Here is a 27,979-nt window from a genome sequence, read left to right on the forward strand (position 1 = left end):
AACCCTAACCCTAACCCTATCCCTAGATCTGTCTTCTCCACTTCTTGTGTCTCTTCCACTGACTCTAGATCTGTACCTCTATGGCTCTATCTCTCTGACTCTGTTTTTCTCCTCCGTGTAGGTCGGTTGCCGATGTCTCGTCGTCCTCTTCCTGTGGTATAGACCAGGCACGGCGGCCGCACGCACCGTTGAGGAACGGTGCTGGAGATAAGCCGTCCGTGGTCAAGGTTGCCATGGCGGATGACGATGATGTTGTCTATCCACTCACCGACAATGATGACCTGATCGCGGCAGGGCTGCTCCCAGAGGACGATGACGACATCCATGACGACGCTGCTGCGTTGTTGGGTATCGATGTCGGTAGCGGCTCTGCTTTGATCAATCTGGACGGTGGCGACGGTGGTGGAGGGGCGGAGCTAGTGCCGTTGGCGATGGTGACATTGACACCAGTCGGCTCCAACAGCACAAATGGTACCTCATGCCTTGGTAAGCGTAAATCTGGTGTCTGGGTTGATTTTGATAAGAACTATGAGACTATGAATGGTCAAAAGGTTCGAACTGCCGCTATCTGTAAAATGTGTAAGAGTAGATTGTCTGCTAGATCTTCTGCTAGCACTGGCCATTTGATTAGGCATCAGAAATCTTGTAGGAAAAAGGTTGATCATGCTGCTAGGGTTCAGTCTAGGCTTTCTTACAATCCCGATGGATCTGTACATAATTGGGACTACAATCCTACTATTACTTGGGTCCTAATCCTTTACCTGATCCTTTGGATCCTAGTAACCGTAAGTACAGTCTTGTACATCAACGTTGTGCTTGTCATATCATTAATCTTATTATAAAATCTGGCTTAAAGAGGTTGAAACCTTACACATAAGATTTTAGAACTACAATTAACTTCTTAAATTTCTCTAATCAAAGAATTACATTGTTCAAGGAATACTGTAATGCTAAGGGTGTTAGACCTAGAAAGTTTGACTTGGATATGGATGTTAGATGGAATTCTACTTACCTGATGCTTAAACACTTAGTTCCATACAAGAATGTCTTTTCTATGTTCATTAATTCCCATTATGGTTCACAATTATTGACTACAAATCATTGGTATTTTGCTGAGAAGTTACTGGAGTTTCTGAAACTCTTCTATTACTCCACTATTGTACTGTCTGGTGTTTATTATCCTACAAGTCCACTTGTTCTGCACCATATCATAGAGATTGCTTCTCATTTGCATGCATGTGAAAAAGATCATAATCTGAGAGGTATTGTATTACCTATGAAGCTTAAGTTCCTTAAATATTGGCAGGACATACCTCTGTTATATTCATATGCATTCATTCTTGATCCTAGAGCTAAGATGAGAGGTTTCTTTAATGTGCTGCAATTACTTGATGAATACACTAGTTCTGAGTACAGTTCATACTATGCTAATGTCAAAATTGAATTGTATAAACTGTTTAACAAATATGAGAGCAAGTTTGGTGCAGCTAGGTCTCAATGGGTTGCACAACCATCACATCATATAGGTAAGAAAAGGCAGGCCTGGGGAAGAATCTTTGGCCGTGGATCAGGTGTTGTTGGTCCTTCCCCTCTCCCTGTCACTTCATCTTCATCTACTTCTGTTGTTTCTGAGCTATCAGCTTACTTAGACAGTGACAATGTCACTTCTTATGAGGATGATTTTGACCTACTTCTGTGGTGGCGTGACCACAAGCTAATCTTTCCAATTCTGTCTATAATGGCTAGAGATATCCTATCAGTTCCTATATCTACTGTGTCTTTGGAGTCTTGTTTCAGTTTGACAGGTAGGATAATTGAGGAACGGTGGCAGCGCTTGTCACCAGAGACTGTGGAGATGCTGACCTGCTTAAAGGACTAGGAGTTAGAGAAAAAAGGACACAACATGCTGTTGACAACCAAGAACTTGAAGACATTCTAGAACTTGTACCTTGATGAAGATGGACCTGCTGGTGGTGCTCCTGGTACTTAGTGAGGTACTGAGGTTGAGACTTGCCTCCTAAGTGTGTGTGTGTGATCTGTGACTATGAAAGGGTGTGTGTGACTGTGAAAGACTTGTCTATCATTTGAACAATGGTTAATTAAGAGCTGACTGCATTCTTTTTTTCTTACTAGGGTTTCTCACAAGGGTGAGTTTTACCTAGAAATATTTTTAATGAGGCAGCATTGCACTAAATAGCTCATTTTGGTTATTTCTGTTGTCTGTCGGCTTTGGACTTTAATTATGTGAATCAGTGAATGTATGAAACTGTGATCTGTGAATGTATCGGACATTTCGACTTCGATTATGTGAATGTATGAAAATATGACTGTATCGGACTAGTTTTGGACTTTGATTTTGTGAATGTAGATGATGTATTGATGTGAACTGTGAATGTATGAATTATGAAACTGTGAACTGTTATCTGTTTGTGAAACTGTGATTTTGTGAATGCAAAGGGTAACAGGCCACGGGCTGGCACGGCCCGTGATTCTGGCCATGCTTCGCGGGCCGGCCCGGCACGGAAATCGGCCCATAGGGCCGTGCCTGGGCCGAAGGCCCGGCCCGCGGCCCATGAGGCACGGCGTGCCGTGCCGGCCCGTTGGCTATCGGGCTGTGCTGTCACGGGCCCATGCCGTACGGGCCAGGCCGGCACGTTGGCCATATATAATTGTGGCACTGGTGCTGGAGGCCAGGAGGCCCACCGAGGTCGTTGAGATTAACGCACGCCCACCTCGACAGAGTACGCGAACATCCGAACATGGAGAATGGCCAATGGGCCACCATCTGTCCCTGCCCCAACCACGGCGAGATTTTATCACGCAGGAGAGTGTCAGGCCTCTAGCTCAGTCCATGGATGTTTGGATTTTGGCCTATAGGATATCCATTATACAATTCTTATTTGGATATTTAGATCATCAACTAATAAATCCAGTCCATATGAAAAGTCTAATGAACTTGCAAAAAGCAAGTTGTTTAATTGGATTTTAGACAATCCATCTGAAAAGTGTTGTGAACTTACAAAGAGCAAGTTGTACGTCCAATTAGACTTTTTTTTTCTCGATCACGCAAAATATTTGCGCGTCTCTATATTAAGATAGAGAAAAAATTTAATACAACACGTCTTAACGATACCCTAGGGGGTCAGAAGAGTTGTATATGAATGGTCGGACCCTCCCTGGTGTATTCCATTTGGACTTTGGACAATACGTGTGTAGAGTGTAATGAACTTACATGGAGCAAGCTAGTTTGTGGGTTCTATTAACTATCACTCTCGTGGCAAAAAGGTGGATTGACTCTGGAAGTTTTTTTATGAGAAACAAACTTTATTAGCAGCAGTGTACTGCAATGATGGTGAATGAATCACCAATTACAGATTGTACGGCCGTCACTGTGGGACAGCTGTTTGCATGAGCAGTATTCGTACAGGTAAGCTGCATTTGAGAATAAAGCCCCTTTGGCACGGCTCATCCAAAACGGTTTCACCGGTGAAGCCAAAGCCGGTGAAGCCAGAAAAACCGGCTTTTTCCGGCTTCTAGTTTATTTTAATCCCGGCTTACAAAACGGCTTCATGCTACAGTGCCTCGATTTGCGTAAAATAGATGAAGCCAAAGCCGACATAAGCCGTGTCAAAGAGGCCCTAAGTTGTGCTTAATGAGCAAGCTTAGGTAGCTACGACATAGCCGTGGTGTTGAGCTTTCGATGGACCTTGAAAATATTTGCGTTGTTCCTTGACGAATGATTAATAAAGCTCTGTATGAAGCCCTTGATTTCCCAATGCGGTGGATTGGTGTGGTCATTGCCATTGAAGAATGCCACCAGCTGTTGGTTGTCCGATAAAAATATCGGGTAATGGATGCCTAGTGTGAAGGCAATCGAGCTGCAAGCGCCAAGACTGAAGCTTCAGCCACGAGTACAGAGGTTAAGGACAAATTAATAACCCAGGCGCTCGACTCTTTGCGTGATAAAGATAATGTAAAACCGCCCAGTGGGAGCTTAGTACGCCCGTTCACCCCAGTCTGAACTTGCCTTGTTTCTGCTATGGACCAAAGGAGGAGGCTTTGATCTCCGTACGTAATGACAACGCAGGGGTTCATGGGGGCGCAACTGCCATCTCCAACTCCATGGGCCACGGCAACAGCATCCCATGTCCAGTGTACACCTTGGTAGCCTGAAGCTAGAGAGGGGAAAGCATCAATGGAGAGGTACCGTGCAGCCCCGTCCCAAGATGGATAACCTCGTGCTCCTCTGTTTCTGCGTCCTAGTTGGAAATGGTCCTGAGCATTGCAGTTGCAGGCGCCACTGTCACATGGCCTAGGCCCTGCACTGCACCGTACCTTATTCGAAAATTTGTTAGTGGAAGAAAGACACAAACTGACAATGGTTGGTGCAAATGCAGCATCTGCTTTCCGTGAAGATGCCTGCTGCAATTGTAAAATGAGGAATACATTTGTTTAAATGAGACCAGCTAGATGCAAGCTGTGAGCTCATACCAGCAAAGATCACCTGCTGCCCAAAGCCCCAGACTAGGCTCCCTTCTCCCCAGTGAAATTCAAGCTGCAGGACAGATCAAGTTTCTGCATGCAGATATGGACATTGAAAAGCAAGCAGAGGCCCTTTCATTCAGTGCTCGATGTTTTATTTTTTGTTCAGGGCGTCCCCAATGGCTGACACAGTGCTAGCTAGGAGCACCTGCTCGACCAATCGAGAGGAGAGAGGATGTGAAAAATCACATCGCTAGCGACGAAACAATCGCCTAGCTCGCACGGTTTTCAATATTTTCTGAGTCTCTAACCTGTTGTCCCTGTCTAAGTTCCTTCCTTTCTTTATTATTTCTAGCAAGCACAGCAGCCGGCGATTTGCTTCGTCCGTTGCGGACGCCCTCACAGAGGTCCCAGGGAACAAAGAGAATCTCATCTCCGTTATTTATTAGATATAACAGTGTAGGAACTTGGTATAAAACAGAACGCACCGACTGCTGGGAGAATCACGCCATTTTACTTTCTCGTCATTTTTTTTTTTGTAATGACTGACATGGAGGCTCAGATCTCGATGGCCACATTGCAGAAGCCATTCACATCTCATGGTCATGAGTTAAAATACACTGGAACGCCGATAATAGCGCTAGTTCACATGCTCTGAACTTCTCATATTGGTTTTAGGCATGTTTGGTTTCTGCGGGGCCTCCTAAAATTCCTGTCACATCGAATGTTTAGACATATGCATGGAGTATTAAATATAGACTAATTATGAAACTAATTACACAACTTGTGACTAATTTGCGAGAGGAATCCTTTAAGCATAATTAGTCCATGATTTGACAGCGTTGTGCTACAGTAAACATATGCTAATGACAGATTAATTAGGCTTAAAAAATCGTCTCACAAATTAGCCTCCATCTATGTAATTAGTTTTATAATTAATCTATATTTAATACTTTTTATTAGTATCTAAACTTTTGAGGTGACATGAATTTTAAAGAACCAAACACCCCCCTTAGCCTTTTATGAAAAAAAAAGAAGGCCCTCCGATTACCGTAGCCCCATCTCTTCTCCACAACCCACAGGCCACAGCACAGCTGTATGCCATTCTCCAGTCTCCACACAACATCACCATCCACCAATCTAGCTGCTTGCCAAAGAGAGCAAGGCATGCATGGAGCTCGCCGTGGCGGCCCTGGGCAGCCTCCTCCCCAAGCTTGCCACACTTCTCACAGATGAGTACAAGCTGCAGAAGGGAGTCAGGGGGGAGATCAGGTTCCTGAAAGCTGAAATGGACAGCATGCAGGCTGCTCTCGACAGGGTGTCCAAGCTGCCGCCTCAACAGATCGATGATCTTCACAACATTTGGGTGAGGGACTTGAAGGAGCTGTCCTATGACATTGAGGACAGTGTTGACTCTTTCATGCTCCGAGTCGATGCCCCTGGTTGTGCCAAGCCAAAGAGCTTCAGAAGGTTCTTTGACAGGACCATCGGCCTATTGACAAAAGCCAAGGCTCGGCATCATATCGCCGATGACATCCAAGCCATCAGGAGCCGCATCCAAGAGGTTGCTGGTAGGCGAGAAAGGTACAGATTTCCAGAAGTTGCAGTGCAGCCAGAGAATACAGAAATGGATCCTCGGTTGCCTGCTCTCTACGAAGATGTAAAGGACCTGGTTGGTATTGAAGGCCCTGCAGAGAAGCTCACTGCTTTGCTAATGCAAGGGGAGGGTGCACAAAAACAGCAGCTAATGGTTGTCTCTATTGTCGGAGTTGGAGGCCTTGGGAAAACAACTCTTGCAAATTCGGTGTATCAAAGAATCAGAGGAGAATTTCAGTCTCAAGCTTTTGTTTCAGTCTCCCTTAAGCCAGATATAAAGAAGATCTTCAGCAGCATACTACGGCAGGTTAGTGGAGGAGAGTACCCCAATGCTGAAGCATGGAGTCATACTGAGCTTATAGATACAATCAGACAAATACTTGAGAAAAAGAGGTATGTAGTAATGATTATCAAATTTTCCTTTTCAAACTAGTCACAAATCTGTGTACTCTCTCCGTTCCAAATTATAAATCGTTTTGACTTTTTTTTGATACATATATTTTTCTATGTATTTAGATATAATGTATGTCTAGATACATAGCAAATTCTATGTATCAAAAAAGTCAAAGTGATTGATAATTTGGAACGGAGAGAGTACTTGAACAGAGTTCCTAAATCATAATCGCCATCCATTCATTTATTGGCTAGCCTGTATAGTTTCTATATTCCCATGGTGTCTAGTCATAAATTCGTGAACTTTAGCAGAGCTTGAAATAAAGAAAAACACTGTAATTAACAAATTCCAATGACACACAATTAATTGTTCTTTTCCTTTAAAAAAAATGCAGGTACATTATTGTAATTGATGATGTATGGGGAGAGTCTGCATGGACACAGATAAAATGTGCTCTAACTGAAAACAGTCTTGGTAGCAGAGTCATTGTAACAACCCGGAAAACTGATGTGGCAAAATTTTCTTGCTCGTCCATTGATGGTACACTGTGTGAACTAGATCCCCTCTCTTATGAGGACTCAAAAAAGCTGCTGTGTAAAAGGGTACTCAATGAAAATGAGGAAATGCATTCCGAATTAGAGGATGTATCACGGAAAATTTTGGAGAAATGTGGTGGTATACCGTTAGCTATCATTACTACAGCTAGTTTGTTGGCTAGTAGGCCAAACAAAACAAAGTATGAATGGCATACTGTATACAATTCAATGGGTTCTGGACTTCATAAGGACAAGAGCCTTGAGAACATGAGAGGGATCTTGTATCTTAGTTATTCTGATCTGCCCTCCTATCTGAAGCCGTGTTTACTGTATCTAAGCATGTTCCCTGAGGATTATGAGATTCAAAGTGATGGTTTGGTTAGGCTTTGGATAGCAGAAGGTTTCATCGATGAAAAACAGGGGAGTAATTTGTATGATCTTGGAGAGAGGTACTTCATTGAGCTCGTCAACAGAAGCATGATTCAACCACTATATAAAAAGGATGGTAGTCCATGGGCTTGTCGAGTACATGATATGATACTTGATCTCATTATTTCCCTCTCATCTCAAGAAAATTTTGTCACCATACTAGAAGGTCCGTGCCACATATCTTCAGCATGCAATATTCGACGATTATCTCTGCGAGGCAGCAAGAGCAATAGCAAGGAAGAACAAATGATTTTCCCAGCAACAGTGAACATATCCCATGTCAGGTCAGTCGTTGCTTTTGGTGATGCCGTTGAGTGGGTGCCACCTATGTCAAGGTTTCCAGTTCTCCGTGTTTTGGCTTTCAGAAGTCAGTCCAGAAACAATATCCACCCGAAGGATCTAGGAAGTCTGCAGCACTTGAGATACCTTGAACTAGGAGGTGATCTCAAAACAGAGCTTCTAGAAGGAATTGGGAACCTAAAGCTTCTCAGGACATTGGAACTTTGGGGCGGATTCAAAGGAGAATTGCCAGCTAGCATTAGTCAGCTACGACAACTTGAAAATCTGTTAACTGGTCCTAATAGGGTGAAATTTCCAGATGGAACTGGGAATCTAATATCCTTACACGAGCTGTCATGTCTATCTCTGGACGAATCACCAAATACTTTGGCTGAACTTGGTAACCTTACTAAACTCCGAGTGCTGGGAATGAGAATAGATGGCTTACATAAAAACCAGAGTTACGTGAAGACATTTCTACAGGCCTTATCCAATCTAGTCAACCTTCGCAGACTAGTTTTTATTGGAGACGGAACATGCTCCCTAGATTACATGCCAGACCAATGGAGGGGCCCTGCACGTCTCCAAAGCTTTTATGGGAATTTTGTAATGTTTTACCAGGTGCCCTGGTGGTTTTCCTCCCTCTCTGAACTCTCCAGCTTGTCCATGTGGGTCAATCTACTAAGACAGGAGGATCTCAAACTGCTTGGAGCTTTGCCGGTGCTACGTTTTCTTGATCTAAAAGTAAATCCCTATGGCACCACCACCGAAGAACAGTTGGTGGTTGGTGCTGATCACCCCTTCCGCTCTCTAGCAGAGTTTAAGTTTACGCACTACACAAGATGTTGGCTGGAGTTTGCTCGAGGAGTGATGCCAAAGCTTCAAAGGCTTGTGTTAGTCTTTGAAGCACGGAGGAGGGAAGGTGGTGGTTTTGATATTGGCTTGGAGAACCTTGCTTCACTTACACACGTCACCGTCGAGGTTGACTGTGAACGTGCCCGGATGAAGGAGGTGGAGGATGTCGAGTACAAGGTCAGGGATGCACTCGACATGCATCCGAACCATCCAACGCTCGAGCTTTCAAGAGATTTTGAAGGGCTAATGATAAAGGATAAGGACAAAGATGGTCACGAGGTGTTAGAGGAAAGGTAATAGATAGAATCACTGGGAAATTAATGCTCACCTATAGTTGGTTGTTCCTTTCATCTGACGTATCTGCTTTGCCTTTTGCAGTGATGAAGACGGGGAGTATATATGATAAAGGACGAGAACAAAGATGGTCAGGAGGAGTCCGAGGAAAGGTAACAGAAGTATTGAGAAATTAATACTCACCTATAGTTGTTTGCTCCTTTCATCTGACGTAGCTACTTTGTCTTTTGCAGTTAAGATTGGGAGTCATCCTTCCACCGCCATCCCCAGTCCCCTATTTCCTTTGCCTGAGCTGAGGATCCACTTCTGCTTGCATGATTCGTCAGCTGGTTGTTCATTTCGACTTCTCCACCACCGTTGCCCTCTTTTTTACTCCGAGTCATTCCGTCCATCGCTCATGTTCTGCTTCTAGTCTACACATTTCTTCACTTCTCCTATTTTCTTTCCTAAGTGCTCTGTTTTGTGTCCCCTTGTGCCACCCAATTAATTAATTATTCCTTAGCAAAGAAGCACCCACCTTTGTCGCACTTGGCAAATTGTTCTTCACTTTGTTTCCCGTGAAAAATGCACAGAAAATGAATCTGCACTATTATGGCCAAAATATCATCTGTTGTTGTTTTTGGAAAATGAATGCCCAAACTCCTTCGCCATCATTGACAATTTGAGCCCGCCCTTGTTGTCCTTAAATAAAATATATTTTTTTAAAAAAAATATCTGTCATTCTGCTCCAACATATTCAGCGGATTGCTAAACCCAACTGGGCCATCATGTTGGATGCATTTTCTACCCACTTGACAAGCCTCGGTAGGTTTGCCTCACATTGAAATTGTTTCAAAAGTTGGTTGCTACCTTTATGAATTATGACCTTTCCAACATCTGTTGTAAGGCTTGTGTATTGGATGCAGTAGGCAATAGATACTAGAATTTTACAGATTTTCTGTTGCTCAAGTTCTAAATTTAATACTTGTAATTCATCCCTTTTTTGAGAAAGGTGTCTATCCCTTTCCCATTTATGTTTGTGATTTGTCATGACTATTGGGTTATACTATTACTTTAGGCCTTAGTTAAACCATGTATCACATGCCTTAGGTTAATTAACACTATATTACTGTATTAACTACCTCCTTATGCTGTTGTTGGAACGAAATTTCATATAAATGTGCATGGATCCTATGTCTACAGGAAAGTATGCTCTCAATAGAGAAAATGCAACCCATGTATCCTAGTTGTGTAATCAAGTTAAGCTCACAGTAAAACTACATTTTCAGTACCTAGTGCTTGATGTTTTCTTCTATTTAGCACTGAATTTCTTTTATTGAGATTGCAAAACATCTATACTGACAGTTTTCAATAATAAGTTGCGATTTGGCTCACTAGGTGAAATTTTCCTAGATTTGTCTATGCTTGCATAGTACATGCTAACAAGAAATAAAAATCACTTTTGGATACAACAGGCATGGTCCCATGTAAAATTTTGAGTATATATTATACAGATCATGTAAGTTGGATGGCTACATATCAATACCATGGGACTAGGATTAATATAACAACCATCCATGCTGATTAATATAGATGTTTTGGCCTACCATTGTTATGAATTGGTGATTTGAATTCCATGATTTGTGGTTTTACATAACTATGGATGTATGTTTAAAACCAAATTGTTTTAATGTTGTAACACCCAAAAATTTGGATCATTTTAAAGTATGTGAATTTGATTTAATTGTGAATTTTTGTGACCATTTAAACTTAGAAAAGTAATAATTTTCGTTCAATTAAAATCAATTATAGGATCTACCTACATCTTATAACTTGCCGATTGTGTCGAGAGTCTCCGGGTCTATCAGCACGGAGCCCTTGGTGGCCTCGGTGAGGCACAGCACTCGGCCATCCCCTAGAGGCAGCACGGAAATGTTGGCGTTGTCGGTGAGCAAAGTACCACTTCCGAGGCCGACGACGTTACGCACGCGATCGAGCAGGCTCCCAGGCTGCATGGAGGGACACAGTTGGGAGAACTTCCGGTGGAGAGGCCGGCCGTGCGCCATGGCAGCTTTGTACGCGTCCGACTCGGCCTGACGATGAGTGCCGGTGGTGCATCCTCGCCGGAAGGAGATGCGCACAAGTGTGGCGTACCCGTCGAATATGTGGTGGGACGAGTGCTCGCCGACGTCCCAAAGACGTGGCCCGTTCCTTAGGTACGTGCCATTCTGTAGAAGCGCAGTTACATGACATGTGATGTTATAAGATGTTCTGCTGAAAAGTAGGTCGTACCAGCCAAGTAGGGAGGTGTCCTTCCACGGCCATATCACCCTCCCACCGTTCTTGCCGGACATTGCTCCATGCAGGATGCTTCATCCAGCATTCTCCAGCGACCTTCACACAGCTGACATGCCTACGACTTTCCTTTCCCAAGCTGATATCGAGGAAGGTCTGATTGGAGAGAGAGTTGGACAAGAATGATTTAGGAGCAGCACGTAGCGTAGAGGGATAGGTAGCCATTCTTGTGTTGTGTGTGAGGGATAGACGACGAAGCTCGAGGCTACCCGGCAAATCTATTACATTTATTTTATAGTACTGGATATATGATCATGGTGCTACTTAGGCAACAATATTATTATATTGCAATTAATTGATAGTTGATGTTGTTCATAGCTGTCGCGGGTTCGTAACCACGGCAAGCATCGTGGTTGTTAGTCAGAAGTCAGAAGTGTGGGTCTCCGGCGGCTTAGGTAACTCAAAAACATAAGAGACATAGCGGTTTATCCTAGTTCGGGCTATCGAGGCCCTATGTCCAGCAGTGAAGTATTATTCGTGCTCATGTGGAGCACCCAAATCGGGGGTTACAATGGAGGAGAATGAGAGTTTGACAAGGGATCGCTCGGTGCTATCCTATGGTTCGGCGGCGGTGAGGTTCTTCCGAGCAAGAAAGGGACTGGCCCTCTCTCTTGCCAAGTTGCCGGGGGGAGGAACTCGCTTGCGTTTCTCTCGCTTGCTCTGTCTAGCCGATGCTTCTGCTGTCTAATCAGCCTCTAATGTCTCGGCTCTCCTCTATAGGAGCTGACCTCCCCCTTATATTCCGAGGAAGGTCAGGTACAAGTCAGTTTGTAGCTTCAGTCTATAGCCTACGTGCGTCGAGTGCAAGAGAGTACTGCCGCGGCATGGATGGACCTCAGCTTCGTCGTGTAGGGGAGTTGTAGGAGCTGCTGGTGCCACCTGACGTCGCTGCTGCCTGACACTTGACCATCAGGGGCTGTCTGCTGCGGTCTGGCCTCCTCGGGGTAAGCCTTCTCGAGGCTTCCTCGGCTGAGCGGCTGGCAAGTGGGCCCTAGAGCCTGCTGTCCTTAGAGTTGGTGAAGTTGTTTGTCCCATTGCGAAACGTTGATTGCGTGACCCTGTCGAGGGAGTGGTGGACAGCGCCTCGCGCCCGCTTAAAGGGTTGCTTGTTGCCCGAGACGTCGGTTCTAGATGCTTAGTTTTTATGTTGAATGCAGAAAAAAATGGTTTGCCACAGCATTGTCAACACCATAGAGTAATCAAAGATGTCTTGTTCAGGTTGGTCACTTGTTGGTTTTTCTACCGCACACTCGTAGCTACAACAATCAATTTTATTAGTCAGTACAGAGTTTGACTAGTGCAATCCTAGAATAATCTACTGTGATTGTTTCTGTCTTCTACTTTAATGTGTTCTTGCTTTCATGATCCACGTGCTTCTCTCATAGGAAACTGTTTGTATGATTGCACCTGGGCCAATAAAACTTTCTTACAAAGCTTCCTAATAAATAGATGGCATTTGTTTTTAGAATCTTTGCTCAAAACTACTTATTTCATATTCAATTGATTTTCAGGTAGCTTCTGGAGGTGCTTGGTAGCACATCATATGGACAACAAGCCAATTGAAGTACTTCTAGAATTATGGATAATGTTTGTTTATTTTAGACTCCCTAGAGATAAAATCTTAGTTCACACGTACTTGTTAGCTTGGCAGTAAATTGATTGTCCTCAAACTACAAGTGACAATAGTGGACATGCCAATAAATGAAAGAATCAATGTTTGTTTGTATGATGGGTGTATTATGAGATGTGTTGCATGCTAATGCAGTGATGATTTCGCACTAATCTGTGATGTTCTTTTTCGTCACTATAGTTTGGATCTGGGCTTGGATATGGATTGGGTCTAGTGAATGGACAACTAATCCATGACGAACACAAATATCAATCTATGATGACCCAATTTGTTCCAGCAAATGTATGACACGAGATACATGACGGTTTTTTCGATCGTCAAGGTAGGTTAACCGTGACGCGTTTTCGAGTGTCTGTGATCAAAGTAATCTGTCATGTAAAGCCACATTCCATGTAGTGCGAGCACTCGCTCGGGTCAGTGATGGGATGGAGTCAGGCTCTAGCCACCGTCGCTCGGCAGCCCAGGGCCCTAGCGAGCCCCAACCAGTGGCCACAGGCATCCTTGGGCTCTACCTAACTCTGTCCAGACGGTGCGCGCAAGCGTACCTGATGGGTATAGCCCCTGAGCCCTGAGCAATCTCGTGAAATCGGTCGACAACCTCTTTCCTGGGGACTTAACATACACCTATGTTTGACTTTCATCAATAGCCTTTTCATCTAATAATGCAGCAATAGTACGCATTATGACCAAGCACTTAGGATTGCAACCTCACAATCCTATTTCTTTTGCCCTAAGTCAGTCTCCCCTCACCCTCTCTATCTCTCTCATGAAGGTGTGGTGGTGGCAGACCGAACGTAGAGTGTGACCGAGTGCGCGTGTCTTAGAGGCGTGGCTGAGGGCATGGTTGGGGGCACGACCCCATCTTCATAAGGCAGGCACTGGTGAGGATCTCTCGCCCTCCTCCATACAATCTCCATAATCTCAATGGTGGATTCTCACTCACTCTCTCCCTCTTTCTTCCTCAGATTTTGTAGTGCCAGATCTAGATGGTGCCGAGCCCAAGGTAGCACTGGCGAGGGGACTTCCACGACACAAACAGAGCATCAGTGGGCTCCACAGCGAGTAGTGGTGGCCCCCCACTATAGGCAATGGGCAGCGCGGGCTACGCAACGAGCTTGCACCTTTCTTTATTTTTTCATTAATTTGCACTGCCGGCGTCTTGACCGCCTCACTAAAGATTGATTAACAGTGACCCTCTATTAGAGGTTGTGGCTCCACTCGTCATTGTAAATTCTTTGTGGCCATCTCTGAAAATGTTTTATGTAGTTGTGGTTGTAGCTATCTGTATTCATATCTATAGATGACCAACGGGCTGGCCCGGCCTAGCACGGCACGGGCCCATGAAAGCATGGCCCGATAGGGGTCGGGCCGGCACGGCACGCCGGGACCCCTGGGCCGTGCCTCTTAGGGCCATGGGCCTGGCCTTCGGTCTAGGTACGGCCTGTCGGGCCATTTCTCGTGCCGGGATGGCCCAAAAAGCACGCCACGGCTAACGGGCCGTGCCAGCCCAAGGCCCACTGAGAGAGAGACAGGTGTGGAAGGGCAGGCAGGGGCAGCTGCGCCTACGCGAGCCACGCAGCGGCGGCCGATGGCGCGCTCGCACCAGACAGGCCGCAACAGGACGAGGCCGCGCGGGGGTTGGGGGCGTGGAGGAGGCGCTCGATGCTACTGAACTCGAAGCCGACCGCCGCTACACTCGAAGCCGGCCGCCGCTACTTGACGCCGCCATGGAGGATCTGCGGAGGTTCGTGACTTCAAGATCACGACCGCGAGATCCGAGAGGGAGGAGCTAAGTGCGGCCGCACGGGGGGGACAGAGCAGGGCAAGCGGTGCTGGGGCGTGGAGGAGGACAGGAGGCGCCGGGAGGAGGCGATGGAGTTGGAGCGGATCGGGAGCCAGCGCCGCGTGGTGCGGCCCCGGTCAATGGAGCTGGAGGAGGGGTAGTAGGGGGCGAGAGGCAGCACGGGAGCGCGGTGGTGCCGTAGAGGAGTGAGTGCGGCGCGGCCATGTGGGGAGGGGACTGCGCGGGGCGGCGGGGAGGGGGAGGGGAAGGGAGTTAGGGTTCGGGGCCACGTCGGACTGCGCGGGGAGGGGGAGGGGAATCGGGGGTGGCCAGGTGGGAACTGGGAGCGTGGGGCTACGCGGGGGAGGCGGCTGTGGCCTGCCGGCCTGCGACAGGCAAGCAGGCCAGGCTGCCAGCGGGCCTTCGGTCTGTAGTGGGCCATGCCGTGCTGGCCCACGTGCCTGGGGTAAGGCCCAGGCACGGCCTGCTCCTCCGGGCCATGCCAGCCTGGGCCCGCTAGCCGCCGGGCCGGGCCGTGCTTGGGCCGAGCCAAAAAACGATCCTTGGGCAGGGCCGACGGGCTCGGGCAGCATGGCCAACTATGTTCATATCCATAGATATCCGAATATATTCGATCCATTTATGCCAATGCTAGCTATCCTCTCAAATGTCGACTCACATCATGTTTTTGTGGCACTCACTGAGTTTGAAACTATAAGGGTTTCTATGGTACTCACTACTTGAATCACAATATTGCATTGAGTTCTGTAACACAAACCTTATCCTCGGTTTCAAACCGGTGTTAAAATCCAATTATTTTTTTAAATGTGCCAGTCACGTCCGTCCCTGCCCAACCATGCCCTCGCTCAACCCCGTGACGCCGTGTCATTGCCTGCCCCACTGCCACGCATATCCACCACTTGCCCAAACATAGATCGATGCCCTACGGCCTCCTTTACCAAGCCCCGCTTGCCACTTCAGGTAGTGGGGCCACCATGCGCCGAGGGGTGTGGTAGGCCACGCCCGGAGCCACCGACGGGGAGCTGCAATAGGCTCGTGCCTGGGGCTGGCGACCCTACATAGGGGCCGCCTTGCCAAGCAGGGCCCTTATTCAATGAGGGAGGATCCAGGGAGGTGGGAAGGTGGTAGGGAAGGAGGGAGGCCGGTGAGCCCACACCGGTTCCGTCTCGCCGTGTGCCATGCCGAGGGAGATGCCAGGGAGGGATGGAGGAAAACGCTAGGGACGGAGCAAGGCCGTCGTGTGCCGAATGGCTGCTGTCGAGGAGCCATAACGCACCGTGTGCTCAGGGCTGCCGAGCCCACGCAGGGCACCACCTTAGTGTGCACTACTGTGCACCGAGCCACACGGGCACCTCCTAGCCGAGATGTTGAGGGAGAATAGAAACAGGCGATTGATGGATGGGCCTAACGACCAGTGTGCTCCCATTCATGTGTCGACACATGGCTGCATAAACCTAACCATCAGCCACCCGAGACAACACAAGTGGTGGGAACAAACACGTGGGGCAACATGTGGAGGGTCACGTGACCACATGCGCGGAGGCTAGGTTCATTCGATTTTCATTGTCGTCTTCTCTCTCGAACGGATGGTGAAAATCATTTGTACTGCCGGTATGGAACAATAATTATCGGTGAAAATCAGGATTGTTTTTGCTATCGTAGTGTATTTTGATTCCAGAACGGTGCTAAATACCTACTCTTTTTTCAAAGCTTCTTAAAGTGGTCAGTGTCCTATTGATTCAAGCTGCAAACCAGCTAGCTTCCACAGCACAAAATAGCAACTCGGCAAGCAGCATCAGCGGGGCCGAAGATGACGGTTAATTGATGGGGCCGCAGAAGGCACCATCAAAATAGCGACCATGGTGTAACTGAGAGACTACGACGTGCTGCACAGGGACATTGTTGAGTACTTGGGCCACTCATTCGGTATCTCACACAAACCACGCTGCCATATCCGTAGGTACCACGTGAAAATAGTTAAATAGTGACAGACGTTATTAGAAAGTAAAAATCACAGGCGTTTGTTGATCATACTAGAACAAATCAAGCCTTCCCAGATGTATTTCTTATGAAAATAGAGCCTTCCCTGATGTTGTCAATTTGGCACCAATAACTGAGAATTTTCCACTTCAAAAAAGCCAGAAATTTAATGCCAGCTATGTATGAGCTAGTTTTCCTTTCATATCCACATGAGTGTCGCACGTGCATGTCCACTAGTCATACTCCATCAAATCAAGCCTTCCCTGATGCATTTCTTATGAAAATAGAGAAATATGTCATAGATTAATGATGTTTTCTTTAGACAGTGTCATAAGATTACCCAGCGGTTCTAGTAGTGACAAATAAAAAAAAAGAAACATCACCAAGAGACCATCACTAACACGAGATGTGTGAATAAGTAACACAAAGAGACTAATTTTTTTTACATTCTTCTAGATTTCACTCCATGTTTTTTATGCATTCATGATTCATTCACGTGTCACAACCCAAAAATCTAATTTTAATTTATATAAATAATACTAGTAGAATAATGGTTTTAATTTCACATTTTTCAAAAAAGTTATCTAGCATCTAGTTGAACAACAAAAAATAATATAGTTACACCAAAATAATATTTCTAAAGTAAAACTAATATTGACATAAGCGTTAAAAAAAGGTGTTGTGTACGGCTTTAAGATTTTGTTTTTGCGCAAAAAACATGTTTCAAAACTTTTTTGTGCTCTGCTTCCTCCGCCGCTAGCAAGTGGGATCGCTGGTAGGTGCGAGCCTGGCGCGCCTAGACTCGTGGCTTGTTGAAGGCTCTCGGCCATCCAATGGTCCGCATGAGGGGCCACCGTCGCGACGTTGACCCACATTAAGGACGTGATTAGTTTTTTTTTTGCAAATAAAAGGACGTCATTAGTTGCGTGTATACAGTGCGTCCATGCGAACCTCATGCAATTGTTAGGTTTCCTCGTTTTACAGGGCGAACCGATCACAGCGTCAACCAATTACATTAATTTCTGTTTGTTTAATATTCAACGTATTCTGCTGCCAAAATCCGTTCCCTCTCGATTTGCGTGGTAAAGGATTGCAGTAACTGGTCCATTTCCATAATTCCAATATCGTCGTTTATGCATTCCCTTTAATTTGCGTTGTCGTCGCTGTATGTGAACCAAATGGACACCCTATATATTGGTTGCCTGGAAAAGCATTTGAACCTAGTCTCCACGATGCAAAAAGCGTCCACCAAGATTTCTCTGCAGATATTGAATCAATGTTCATTTCTAATGGGCCTGGCTGGCTCCGTGCACGGCAACGTAGGCAGCGCTTGTCACTGCTAATAAATTATTTTCAGCCACGACAATATTTTTGGACAGAGGCGGCTCAATCAGGGGCCGCCTCTGTAGTGCTCTGTGAACCAAGCCACCTCTGGAGATGCATCTTCAGAGACTGCTCCAAAGCCAACTGCCTCTAGAATTGGTTCTTTAGAGGCGGCTAGCTTTACCGGCCGTCTATGAAAATGATTGTATTTTCAGAGTTTCGAAGGCTGCTTCTTTGCTCTATTAACTTCAATATAGACCCTGGCAAACCCGAGAGGGGATTTGGTATAAGTCTGCTTCACCATGTAAAGTGGCTTACCTATAGTACTAGCAATCCTTCCTATAATATTGGAAGACCAGAGGTGGAGCCCAAGCTGAGGGAACCGTACCCTCATAGGGGCGCTCTGCAAGACGGTTGGTAAAGCCGCCTCTAAAGAACCATTTGGAGCCACCTCTAGTAGAAATAAATGTATACTCTACCCCTCGCTCACTCTCTCCTCTCCCAAACCGCATCGCCTCCTCCTCTCCCAAACACAATCGCCTCTCCTCTCCCAAACCCTATCGCCTCGGAACTTGGCAGCGTGCACATGTGGCAATGTCGAGTGGTAGGTGCATGTGGCTTCAACGCCAAGACCCAACCATGCAATGAGGAAGGTCAGTTCGCCCCTCGGGCGGCAGAGGGGGTTGGATCCCAGTGCATGGCGATGTCCTTTACCTGTTTGACTCCGATGAAGAGGTGAGCCCTCCGCCATGTGCCTCGCATTGCAGAGTAGCGGAACCACCATGGGGCGGGCAAAGGTGAGGGGCATGGACCGACGTGGGATGTGGCAAAGGTAAGGCAACATTGACTGCCGCTGGTCGGGGGAAAGGCGACAACATGAAGGATCCGGTGCCGACCGCCAACAAGAAGGGTCCTTTGACCTCCGTGAAGAAATTCAAAGGGCATGCGGCATATACACCTGCAACGAAAGCCGGTCAACGGTGCACTGTGACTACGTGCTCAAGCAAGAAGAAGGTTAGCCTATTTCCCGGCCTCCATGCGCAAGGTGCACTGCCGTCTATAGGTCCTGGGGTTCCCGGAGCTTGAAGTCGACCCGAATGTGTTCCGGAACACCCCCGATGAAGAGGTCGGCCTTCTGGACCGGCAGAAGATTCGACGTGTGGCACATCAGCACGTTGAAGCGCTCCTGGTACTCTTGGACCATGGCGTGGAAGGGTAGCCATGCCAGTTTGGCGAGGCGATTGTTGCGGATGGCCAGGCCGAACCACAAATGGCAAAGGTCTTTGAATCACTCCAATGATGGCATGCCCTCATCTTGCTCCAGGGCATAGTACCATGTCCGGGCCACACCCACGAGGTGGTACGATGCGAGCGAGACCCGATCCGAGGCGAGCGTACGCTACCCATGGACGAACTGCTCGCAATGGTTGAGCCAATTCAGGGGGTCCTTCTTGCCGTCGTAGGTGGAGAAGTTGAGCTTGCTGAAGCGGGGGACGCCCAAACTAGCAGGCTCGCCGGTAGCACCGACAATGGAGGGTATCGGCGCAGATGAGATGGGTGGCCACTGTGGAAACGTTGGCAGTGGGGATGGCAAGGAGGGAAAGTTGATCTAGTGGATGGGAAGGGGGGCGGATGGGGCAGCTGTGGCTGTTGCGGTTAGCAGAGGGTGGTGGGTGGTGTGGTGGGTTGGGTGGTGGTAGGCGGCACAGCGGTGGTGGTGGAGAAGGCTAGGAACACCATTGTCCCGTACCCTGGCATCCTGTAGGGTAAACCCTAGGGCATGGCGCCCACACAAGAGGACGCCTGCTGGTTCTCCAAGGACGACATGCGGGTGGAGAGATTGGCTAGCTGCTTGGCGATGTCGTCGGTGGCCGGCGGTGGAACCGGTGGCTGCACATCTTTGTCATCTTCACTCGGCATCTCTGATACCAGATTGATAGGATGGGTGATCCTACCGCGGCTACGTAGGTTGTTGGGGTAGGAGATCGGTGGCCGGGCCTAAACCCCCGGCGGCGTGTGGTGCCATGGAGGACAAGCAAGAAGCGCATGAGAGAGAGGGGGTAGGCGTGGAAGATGGCCCTTGAGGCCAGGCAAGTTAATTGCCTCGCTTAATTAACTCAATCATAGTTTAGAGGTATATATCCTCTCCTAACAAATCAATCTAGCTCTTGCTTTTATGGAAATAAGGGGAAACAAATAAATGAGATAAAATCCTAGGCATTGCGCCCCCTACTGCTGTCGTGGCCCTGGCGCTGGTAAGTCACGCCGGTCATAACAGTTTGTTTAGATAATGAAAAGATTTTGGCTTCGAACATCTTCAAGAAACAGGCATTAGTTCATATAATATATTACAATCGTGACTCTGCTATGCAAGAAAAATTGTGTTCAACACGAAAGACCAATATATATGAAACCTAAAACACCGCACACATATCCATCGGAAGCAAAAAAGAAACTGCATAGCTCTTATTTCTATGAGCTGGCATGCCGAATCAACCAATCCTTGTGTAGTATTTCAGCATTTGTATGCGAACACATATCGATATACTGAAGTAATCGATATATATCGAACCAATCCTTGTGTGAGGTTTCAGCATTTGTGTGCGAAACATATCTATGTACTAAAGTAATCCATAGGTCATGCTTCAATTTGAACAGAGGGGCAATACGACATTCTCATATCTTCTCTGGAATCCAGCAGCCGTGGAAGCCGAATGGTAGGCCATATGGGAACCTTACTCGAGCAATTTCTTTGAAAGTCGTCGCATCCAGCAGCAGCGCATACCCGTCACCATCCATGGTGCTTACAATAGATATCACAACCCCTACATACATTCCTATGGTTCAACGAAGCACAAATCATCATCTTAAACGCACTTTTTCAGCAATTAAACTTACCGTCATCTTCAGCCGTTCCACCTGGCCTCGCCACAAAGAAGGGCTCTGATGGCACAGAGCCCACCTCGTGCCAGTTCTTGGCACCTTTCTCCAGTAGATCGATCTTGGTGGCCTGAAGTGGTTCCATCCAGTGGTATATCCTAAACTGGGCCACCCTGCACACAAGACGCATACGGTGGATTAGTACAGTACTTGTCAAAATAATTCCTGTAGCTAGCGGTATATCAATGCAAGTACCTAGCATCAAGGAATGCATCCTTGTTAATCCCAGACGATCTTAGTCTATGTAGTGCAAGTGCCTTGATGACAGATGGATCAGCATAGTACTCGCAGCAGTCAGCGATGGTCGCATCTGTCTGTTGGTATGGGTTAATGAAGTGTAATGCCATGAAAGGAGGAACCTCCACGCTCGCCACCTACAAGAAGGTACATGTAAATAACATCAAAGAAAACATCCACGGAAAGATCAACGTAAATACACAGTACGTGTAATAATGATGTTAGTTAAGAGTTCTTACGGTCCTTCCGGAGAACTTGCATATGACGTGCATGTAGCTCCCAGACTCCGGTAGCCAGTCGAAGATATACCAAGGTGTCAGCTGAGACTTGAGAACGACAATGTACTTCTCAGTGATGGCGAACGAATGCACCCATCCCGGTGTGTGCCCTCCCCGGCAGTGCACTCTCCCAATCACTTTCCTCTCGTTGCTCCCGGCTGCCATCCTGACGACACGATGGCCACGCCGGAAGTTGTCCGGGAGCAGCGTCAACAATTCGGTCCCTGTCACAACCGGGTGCGTGGTCTGTAACCAGCTCCATAGCCTGTCCGTGTAATGGAACTTGCCGATGGTGTCGAGAGTCTCCGGGTCTATCAGAACGGAGCTCTTGGTGGTCTCCGTGAGGCACATCACCCGGCCGTCACCGAGCGGCAGCACGGAGATATTGGCGTTGTCGGACAGCAAAGTGCCACTTCCGAGGCCGGCCGTGCGCCATGGCAGCTTTGTACGCGTCCGACTCGACTTGACGATGTGCGCCGGTGGTGCGTCCTCGCCGGAAAGAGATGTGTACCAGTGTGGCGAACCCGTCGAATATGTGGTGGGAGGAGTGGCCGCCGACGTCCCACAGACCTGGCCCGTTACTTAGGCACGTGCCGTTCTGTAGAATCACAGTGTCATAATTCAGCTGATCATGACTATAAAAATAGTTATCTTATACTATTATATTACTGACTAATTAACAAAGTATATGGCCCGCACGCATTTACACGGCCGCTATGCCGCTTTGCAGTTGTGCAATTTATTGTGCATTGCCTCATCCATTTATACTTCCGGTCTCAAATCATGTCATGAACATTATCATAATTGGCCTTGAGAATTGGCAATGAAGATTTTTCTGTTTGGCAAAAGCAAGTATAACATTGCATATAAATTCATATAGTCACAAAAAATAGATGCAACAAGAGTTTATATATTTTTAGATTAGGTTTCAACTTAAATACATACAATGCAAGAAAAACATAAATACTATAAATTCTAACTAGATGTCTAATGGAGCTTCCACGTTAATCCTCACAAGACTCGATAAAAAAACTATAGATAGATCCTAGAAAATCTTTTTTTTTAAATCTGAAACATCTAACCATCAATTTGACATAACCTAATCACCATTGCTAATAATAGCTATTGGATATACTCTATTTTCTAAATAATTACTCATCTCTGCTATTATGTAAAATAACATAAAGTAACCAATAACTCTATGTTCAAACTACCCACCTATGACATTAAAAAATATGATCTAAAGTAGACCTAATTTTACATCTAATTACCCATGTCCTCATATTACGATAAATAGCTTGTGTAACCTCATTTTCATCATATTATTAGAACGCAACATCTCAGCACGTAAGTAGACTATAGTAGTTGTGAAGTTGGCCAATGTTGCACGTGGGAGTCTATTGGTGGCTATATTTTCCCGGCCATTTAAGATTACTTTAGAGTAAACTATCGGATCATTATAAGGCTTGAGTATTAAAGTTGTATTGAGGTTAGCACCTACCCTCATCTAAGATCACACTTCAAGCTCTATCACTTATGTTAAGCTGACATGGTGCAGGATTCAAATATTTTCGTGTGGTATTGTATAGTATTTAAGAACATACTCTACAAGCTAAAATCCTTATTTTAAAAAGTGTAAAAAATTGAGTTAATTAAATATACAATAAGCACAAAAGCTTTAATGTAGTAGTCAATAAGAATAAAATTTATAAAAAAAATTAAAATTTAGATTTATGGCTTCATATGATATATGGTAGAATAAGAGCCATCATGGTTAATGTCACACTCGATTTTAAGGCTAAAATGAGATGCATAATCTTATGTGCGCCCAGAGATCAGTCACACATATAAGCCGATAAATTATAAATAGTATCATCATAAGTGTTTATTACATCATGAATAATAAGACATAGTCTTCACATAAATGTAGCGGAAGTATAAAGAAAAATCTCTCGCGGAAGATCCATATCACAGGGACGTCAACTGATTGACCACAAGTCTAGTAATCCTCAGGAAAGTCATCATTACCATAGTCATCGGTTACCCATCCGGGATTTTTATCCAAATAATGAAAATAAACAAGCGTAAGTACGTGTCGTCCTCAACAAGTGTAACATGAGGTTCATGAGGCTCAAAAGGCTTGACACAGGTTTAACAGCATTCAGCTTTTAGTTGTCACAATTTTAGCATAAGAGTAGCAACAAGTTGTTTCAATCCCAAAGTAAAACACATGATCAATGTAAACATGAATAATAAATTGCATAAACGGATAATTCTTAGTGATCCACTATTCCATAAGGGTCCAAGGTCGCTCGTGACCGTGAGTACGGCTGATATACCAGTTTTATACTCTGCAGAGGTTGTACACTTTCACTGTGAGTCATGATACCTATATGCCCGGGTTAATTACTCCCAAAACACTTCTAAGGTGAGCAGGCAGGGTTTACTATGAAGCCTTTCAAAGATTCGTCTAACAAGTTAGGGCCATTAGATTCACTCGGCAAACAGATATTGGAACCCCCTGTCTAATGACATAATTCCATCACGGCTATAACATAAGAGTAGAGGTTGTCTTGTACTCGATTCGGCAAGCCATTCTTACGCCAATAAAGGTAACCTCTAACAAGCTAGAAAATGTCCTCATACTAAGCTAAAGCCAGAGCCATATAGCCCTCACAGTTGTACTATAAGTTCTGAATGTTCGCTTACAGATAAGTCCTTAGGGAGAGGAATCTGAAACATTTAGAAACTAGCTAAATACTCTAGCCCCCTGTTTTCAAGTTGCTAAAAAGTCATATTTTAATATTTATTGCATATACCATTAGTCAAGTTACAAGATCATGGTTTAATTGAGCACTAGCAAAGCTACCTAATGCATATCCCATAGGAGACAAGGTATAAGTTCAATTCTAGGGAATCCCTATCAAGATGACACATGCAATCATGAATTAAATGTATTAAAGTTGATAGGAAAGAAAGATGATCCCATGCTATACTTGCCTTGAACAAAGTGCTCCTGCTAATCCTACTCGTCAAAGTAGTACTCTTGTTCACCCACGAATTGCTCACCGTCTATACTCGATAATCATAGCGACATACAAGCATCCAGAAGCAATCATGCATATCAAACAAAAGCTATAGATTAGAACAGTACACCAATTAGTATAAAATCAAGATGAAAAGTTTGTAAAACGAATATACGTCTCACTACGAACACACAGACGCGAAGATCATAAAAATCGGAGCTAAAACAAAGAAGTTATGAATTAAACAAGATTTCCTTTAGTAAAATAATAGATTAAATCTAACCTCAAATTTTAAAAGTTGAAAACATATTTAACAGTAATATAAACATGTAGATTACGAAATTATAAACCTAACGCAACTCGAACGGACCAAATCAGAGTTAAAACGAAGATTTTATGGCTAAAACAAGATTAGTGGCAAAACTGTAAATAAATGAAAACGTATTTTGGATCTAAACCGAAAGAAACTACGCTTTTAAAAGAAGAAGGCGTATTCTGGATTTGCACATTGGACTGTGGGATATAATACAGAAAAGTGCAGGGACTCTTTAGCATAAATGCAGGAATGGCGGGTTAAGATCCAAATAATTGTAAGGGTCTTTTTGCAAAACGACAGGCGAAGGGGTATGAAGTGATCTGATTCATTGGATCTGATTTGGGCGGTCGGGATTTAAAGAGGGAGAGGAAGATGTCGCCGGCACTGTTGCCGACGACGACGCCGTTGCCGGACTCGGCTGGACCTCGTCGGAGTTCGTCAAATCAGCGACTCCGGCCACCGTTGGACACGGGAAAAACTCAGGGACGTAGCGGGGCGCACAGCGAGCCGTATTAGGGGATCGGAGAGGGCCCGACGGCACGGCGGCGAGCTCACACATGATTCGGAGGCTCGGAGGTCCGGCAGAACTTCGGCAACGCGGCACAAGCGACAGAAAGCGTAGGAGAAGGAAAAGCGGGTACCGGGGCTTGCTTACCTCGCTTAGAAGCTCGGCAAGGCAGTCGCGGAGGCGGAGAAGTGACGACGCGGCAAACCGACGGCGGTGGCAGATCTTCGAGCTAGCGGCGGTGCTGTTTTAGGGCACGGGGCGGCTGCGGCTTGCTTCCAAAGCTGGACGAGGAGGCGGCGGGTGCAAGTCTCGTTATTTATGGGAGGGCCGTGCGTGGAGCGTACGCCAAGACCGGGGCGCGGCGGCGGGGCGGATGCGGACTCCATGCGGGACAGTCCGGCTCGGTGACGAGAGGAAAAGGATGACCCCGACGGGTGGGTCACACCAGTCAGCAAGACAAGGAGGCGGGTCCGGCTATCAGACAGAGACGAGGAGGCGCGCTTGCAGGCTTCCGCCGCTGGGCCGAGGCGCTGCAGGCCCATGCGGGAAAGGGCAGGAGCTGGGCCGAGCGGGGAAAACAGATGCGCAAGGAGGCCGAGCTAGGCTGTTCAGGCCGAAAGCAAGGGAGGGAGAGAAGAAAAATAAAACTCCTTTTCTATTTTCTTAACACAATTTCAAATCTAATTTAAACTCAAATTCAAATTCTTTTACAAATTCCAATCAAACTAAAGCATCACAAAATAAATATGCAGCAGCATGGATGCACACACATGTATATAGATTTATATTTGATTTTATTTTTAACCAAGTTATTATTTTCCTAAATTTAAATGCTCATAAAATGTATAATTAAATTATTTTCTCCTATTTTAAAAATCATGCAAATTTTAGGGTGTTACAGTTAATGGCATATTTAAAATATACAAAGGTGGCATGCAAAAGAAATATATATAAATATAAAGAAAATGTATAGATCCGCCACATGCAAAAAAGACTATTAATAAGTTTATGATAAGTAAATATAGATATTATGTCTATTATGTTAAAAATAAACAAAGAGAAAAACCATATAACTTAATATAAGTAATTCTTTATTAGCTATATGTATTAAACAATAACTAATACTCAATTATATCTCTTAAAGTTGTAGCCTCTGTGAGAGCACGGGTCGATGGACGGACTAAAACCAAAGTGAACTGACATTTGAAATGGAGGTGGCATGGCATGTACCAGCCAAATTGGGAGGTGTCCTTCCACGGCCAGGTTGCCTTCCATCTTTCTTGCCGGACGTTTGTCCAAGCAGAAAGTACTGTGCTGCAATCTCGGATGGCCTTAACACAACAACAGTTGCTCCGACTTGCCGTTGCCATGCTGATACTGCTGGGAACGGTTGTGTGTACAGGGTGTGAGGTGGATAAGAAGAATGGTCTGGGTGCAGCGCATAGAGCGGTGGTGTTGTATGAGCCCATTCTTTTCGGTTGTTATTACGCCATGTTCGCTTCGCTGATAAAATATGGCTGAAAGTACTGTTGGTTGATTTATTGTGAGAGAAAAATAATATTTATTGGTTCACAAAGTACTGCTTATAAGTCCAAATGAACGGAGCGTTGGCCGATACCCTCCTGGCTCCTCCTGCAGGCTGCAGGTGGGCGCTCGTGACTGGAATGGGCATGGTCGTTGTTTCTATTTATAGGCAGAAATGTTGTTGTGGCATTGCCTTGCAAAGAATATACAGCGTGTTTGGTTGTGGAGTGGCCACGTCCGGCATGGAATCACTCCAGCTAGGCTCGGAAGGCGCTTGGCGGACGGTGTCGTCCGACGAATTTCGAGGAGTGAGGTGGTGGTGCTTTTACGCCTTGCGGCAGGTGCGACATGATGACGGACGACTCCCGTCCGCTTGGGCTCGGCAAACCAAACGCAACATTCAGGCTCGGATACAGGTCCGTATGATTCCGTACCTTATCATGACGCTGACCAAAGACGCTGATAGTGTTTGAACCGCCGTAGAGTCAGTCCATCCTATCTCCGTTGCACTTGCATTGCGTCCCTCTACAATAAGCCTTCATCTACCCCCTCGAGCTTCAAGCGCAGATGGCCTAATCGACTTGGACGACAAATGCTCTGTTCGTTTGGCTGAAAAGCCGTAGCTAAAAGTACTGTTGATTTATTTTATTATGAAAGAAAAATACTATTCATTAACTGAAAAAATACGACTTATAAGCCAGACGAACAGGACGAAAGAGACAGGGTTGTCTATCTCAGGCCGGACTCGTTGAAAAGCATAAACGGGACTGTGTGGTACACCAGTTGTGTCCACATGGCCACTTGCCTCTTGGAGCTTGCTGGTTTCAGTGCTGTTGTTATACTAATTTCGTCACTGTGGTCTCGTTTAGTTCCAAAAAGTTTTCCAAAAAATGCTACAGTAGCCATCACATCGAATCTTGCGATACATGCATGGAGCATTAAATATAGACGAAAAAAAACTAATTGCACAGTTTGGTTGGAAATCGCAAGACGAACGTTTTGAGCCTAATTAGTCCATGATTGAATACTAATTGTCAAATAAAAACGAAAGTGCTACAGTAGCCAAATTCCTAAATTTCGCCCAACTAAACAAGGCCTATGCTGTGGAGACTTTAAGGAGGTCGCAATTCTGCACGTTGCAGTCTTTTTTTGTTTTGTTAAGGGGTCCTGTACGTTGCAGTTGCGTGCTCCTCTACCAGGCTACCACATATTCT

General features: G+C 45.8%; 2 protein-coding genes and 1 pseudogene across 2 annotated transcripts; 2 read left to right on the forward strand and 1 right to left on the reverse strand.

The window, feature by feature from the left end:
- The first annotated feature begins 233 nt into the window (after nucleotides 1-233).
- LOC136480081 (zinc finger BED domain-containing protein RICESLEEPER 2-like) lies at nucleotides 234-1,879 on the forward strand. The gene is made up of 2 exons (XM_066477743.1): nucleotides 234-551; nucleotides 938-1,879. Exons 1-2 carry the CDS (start codon nucleotides 234-236, stop codon nucleotides 1,877-1,879), a joined length of 1,260 nt encoding a protein of 419 aa, XP_066333840.1.
- A 3,678-nt stretch (nucleotides 1,880-5,557) lies between these two features.
- Nucleotides 5,558-9,868, forward strand: LOC136482145 (disease resistance protein RGA5-like). The gene is made up of 4 exons (XM_066479383.1): nucleotides 5,558-6,471; nucleotides 6,867-8,864; nucleotides 8,950-9,017; nucleotides 9,099-9,868. Exons 1-3 carry the CDS (start codon nucleotides 5,654-5,656, stop codon nucleotides 8,972-8,974), a joined length of 2,841 nt encoding a protein of 946 aa, XP_066335480.1. The 5' UTR covers nucleotides 5,558-5,653; the 3' UTR covers nucleotides 8,975-9,017; nucleotides 9,099-9,868.
- Nucleotides 9,869-18,473: 8,605 nt separating this feature from the next.
- LOC136480082 (carotenoid cleavage dioxygenase 8 homolog A, chloroplastic-like) lies at nucleotides 18,474-26,611 on the reverse strand (annotated as a pseudogene).
- Nucleotides 26,612-27,979: the final 1,368 nt, after the last annotated feature.

This window comes from Miscanthus floridulus, chromosome 9 (genome assembly GCF_019320115.1).
Source record: "Miscanthus floridulus cultivar M001 chromosome 9, ASM1932011v1, whole genome shotgun sequence".
Taxonomy (NCBI): domain Eukaryota; kingdom Viridiplantae; phylum Streptophyta; class Magnoliopsida; order Poales; family Poaceae; genus Miscanthus; species Miscanthus floridulus.

Coding starts and splice junctions, on each gene's coding strand:
- LOC136480081 (XM_066477743.1), top strand. CDS start 234: ATGGCGGATGACGATGATGTTGTCTATCCACTCACCGACAATGATGAC. Junction 552..937: donor AGACTATGAATGGTCAAAAG/GTTCGAACTGCC, acceptor ACATTGTTCAAG/GAATACTGTAATGCTAAGGG.
- LOC136482145 (XM_066479383.1), top strand. CDS start 5,654: ATGGAGCTCGCCGTGGCGGCCCTGGGCAGCCTCCTCCCCAAGCTTGCC. Junction 6,472..6,866: donor CAAATACTTGAGAAAAAGAG/GTATGTAGTAAT, acceptor AAAAAAATGCAG/GTACATTATTGTAATTGATG. Junction 8,865..8,949: donor CACGAGGTGTTAGAGGAAAG/GTAATAGATAGA, acceptor TGCCTTTTGCAG/TGATGAAGACGGGGAGTATA.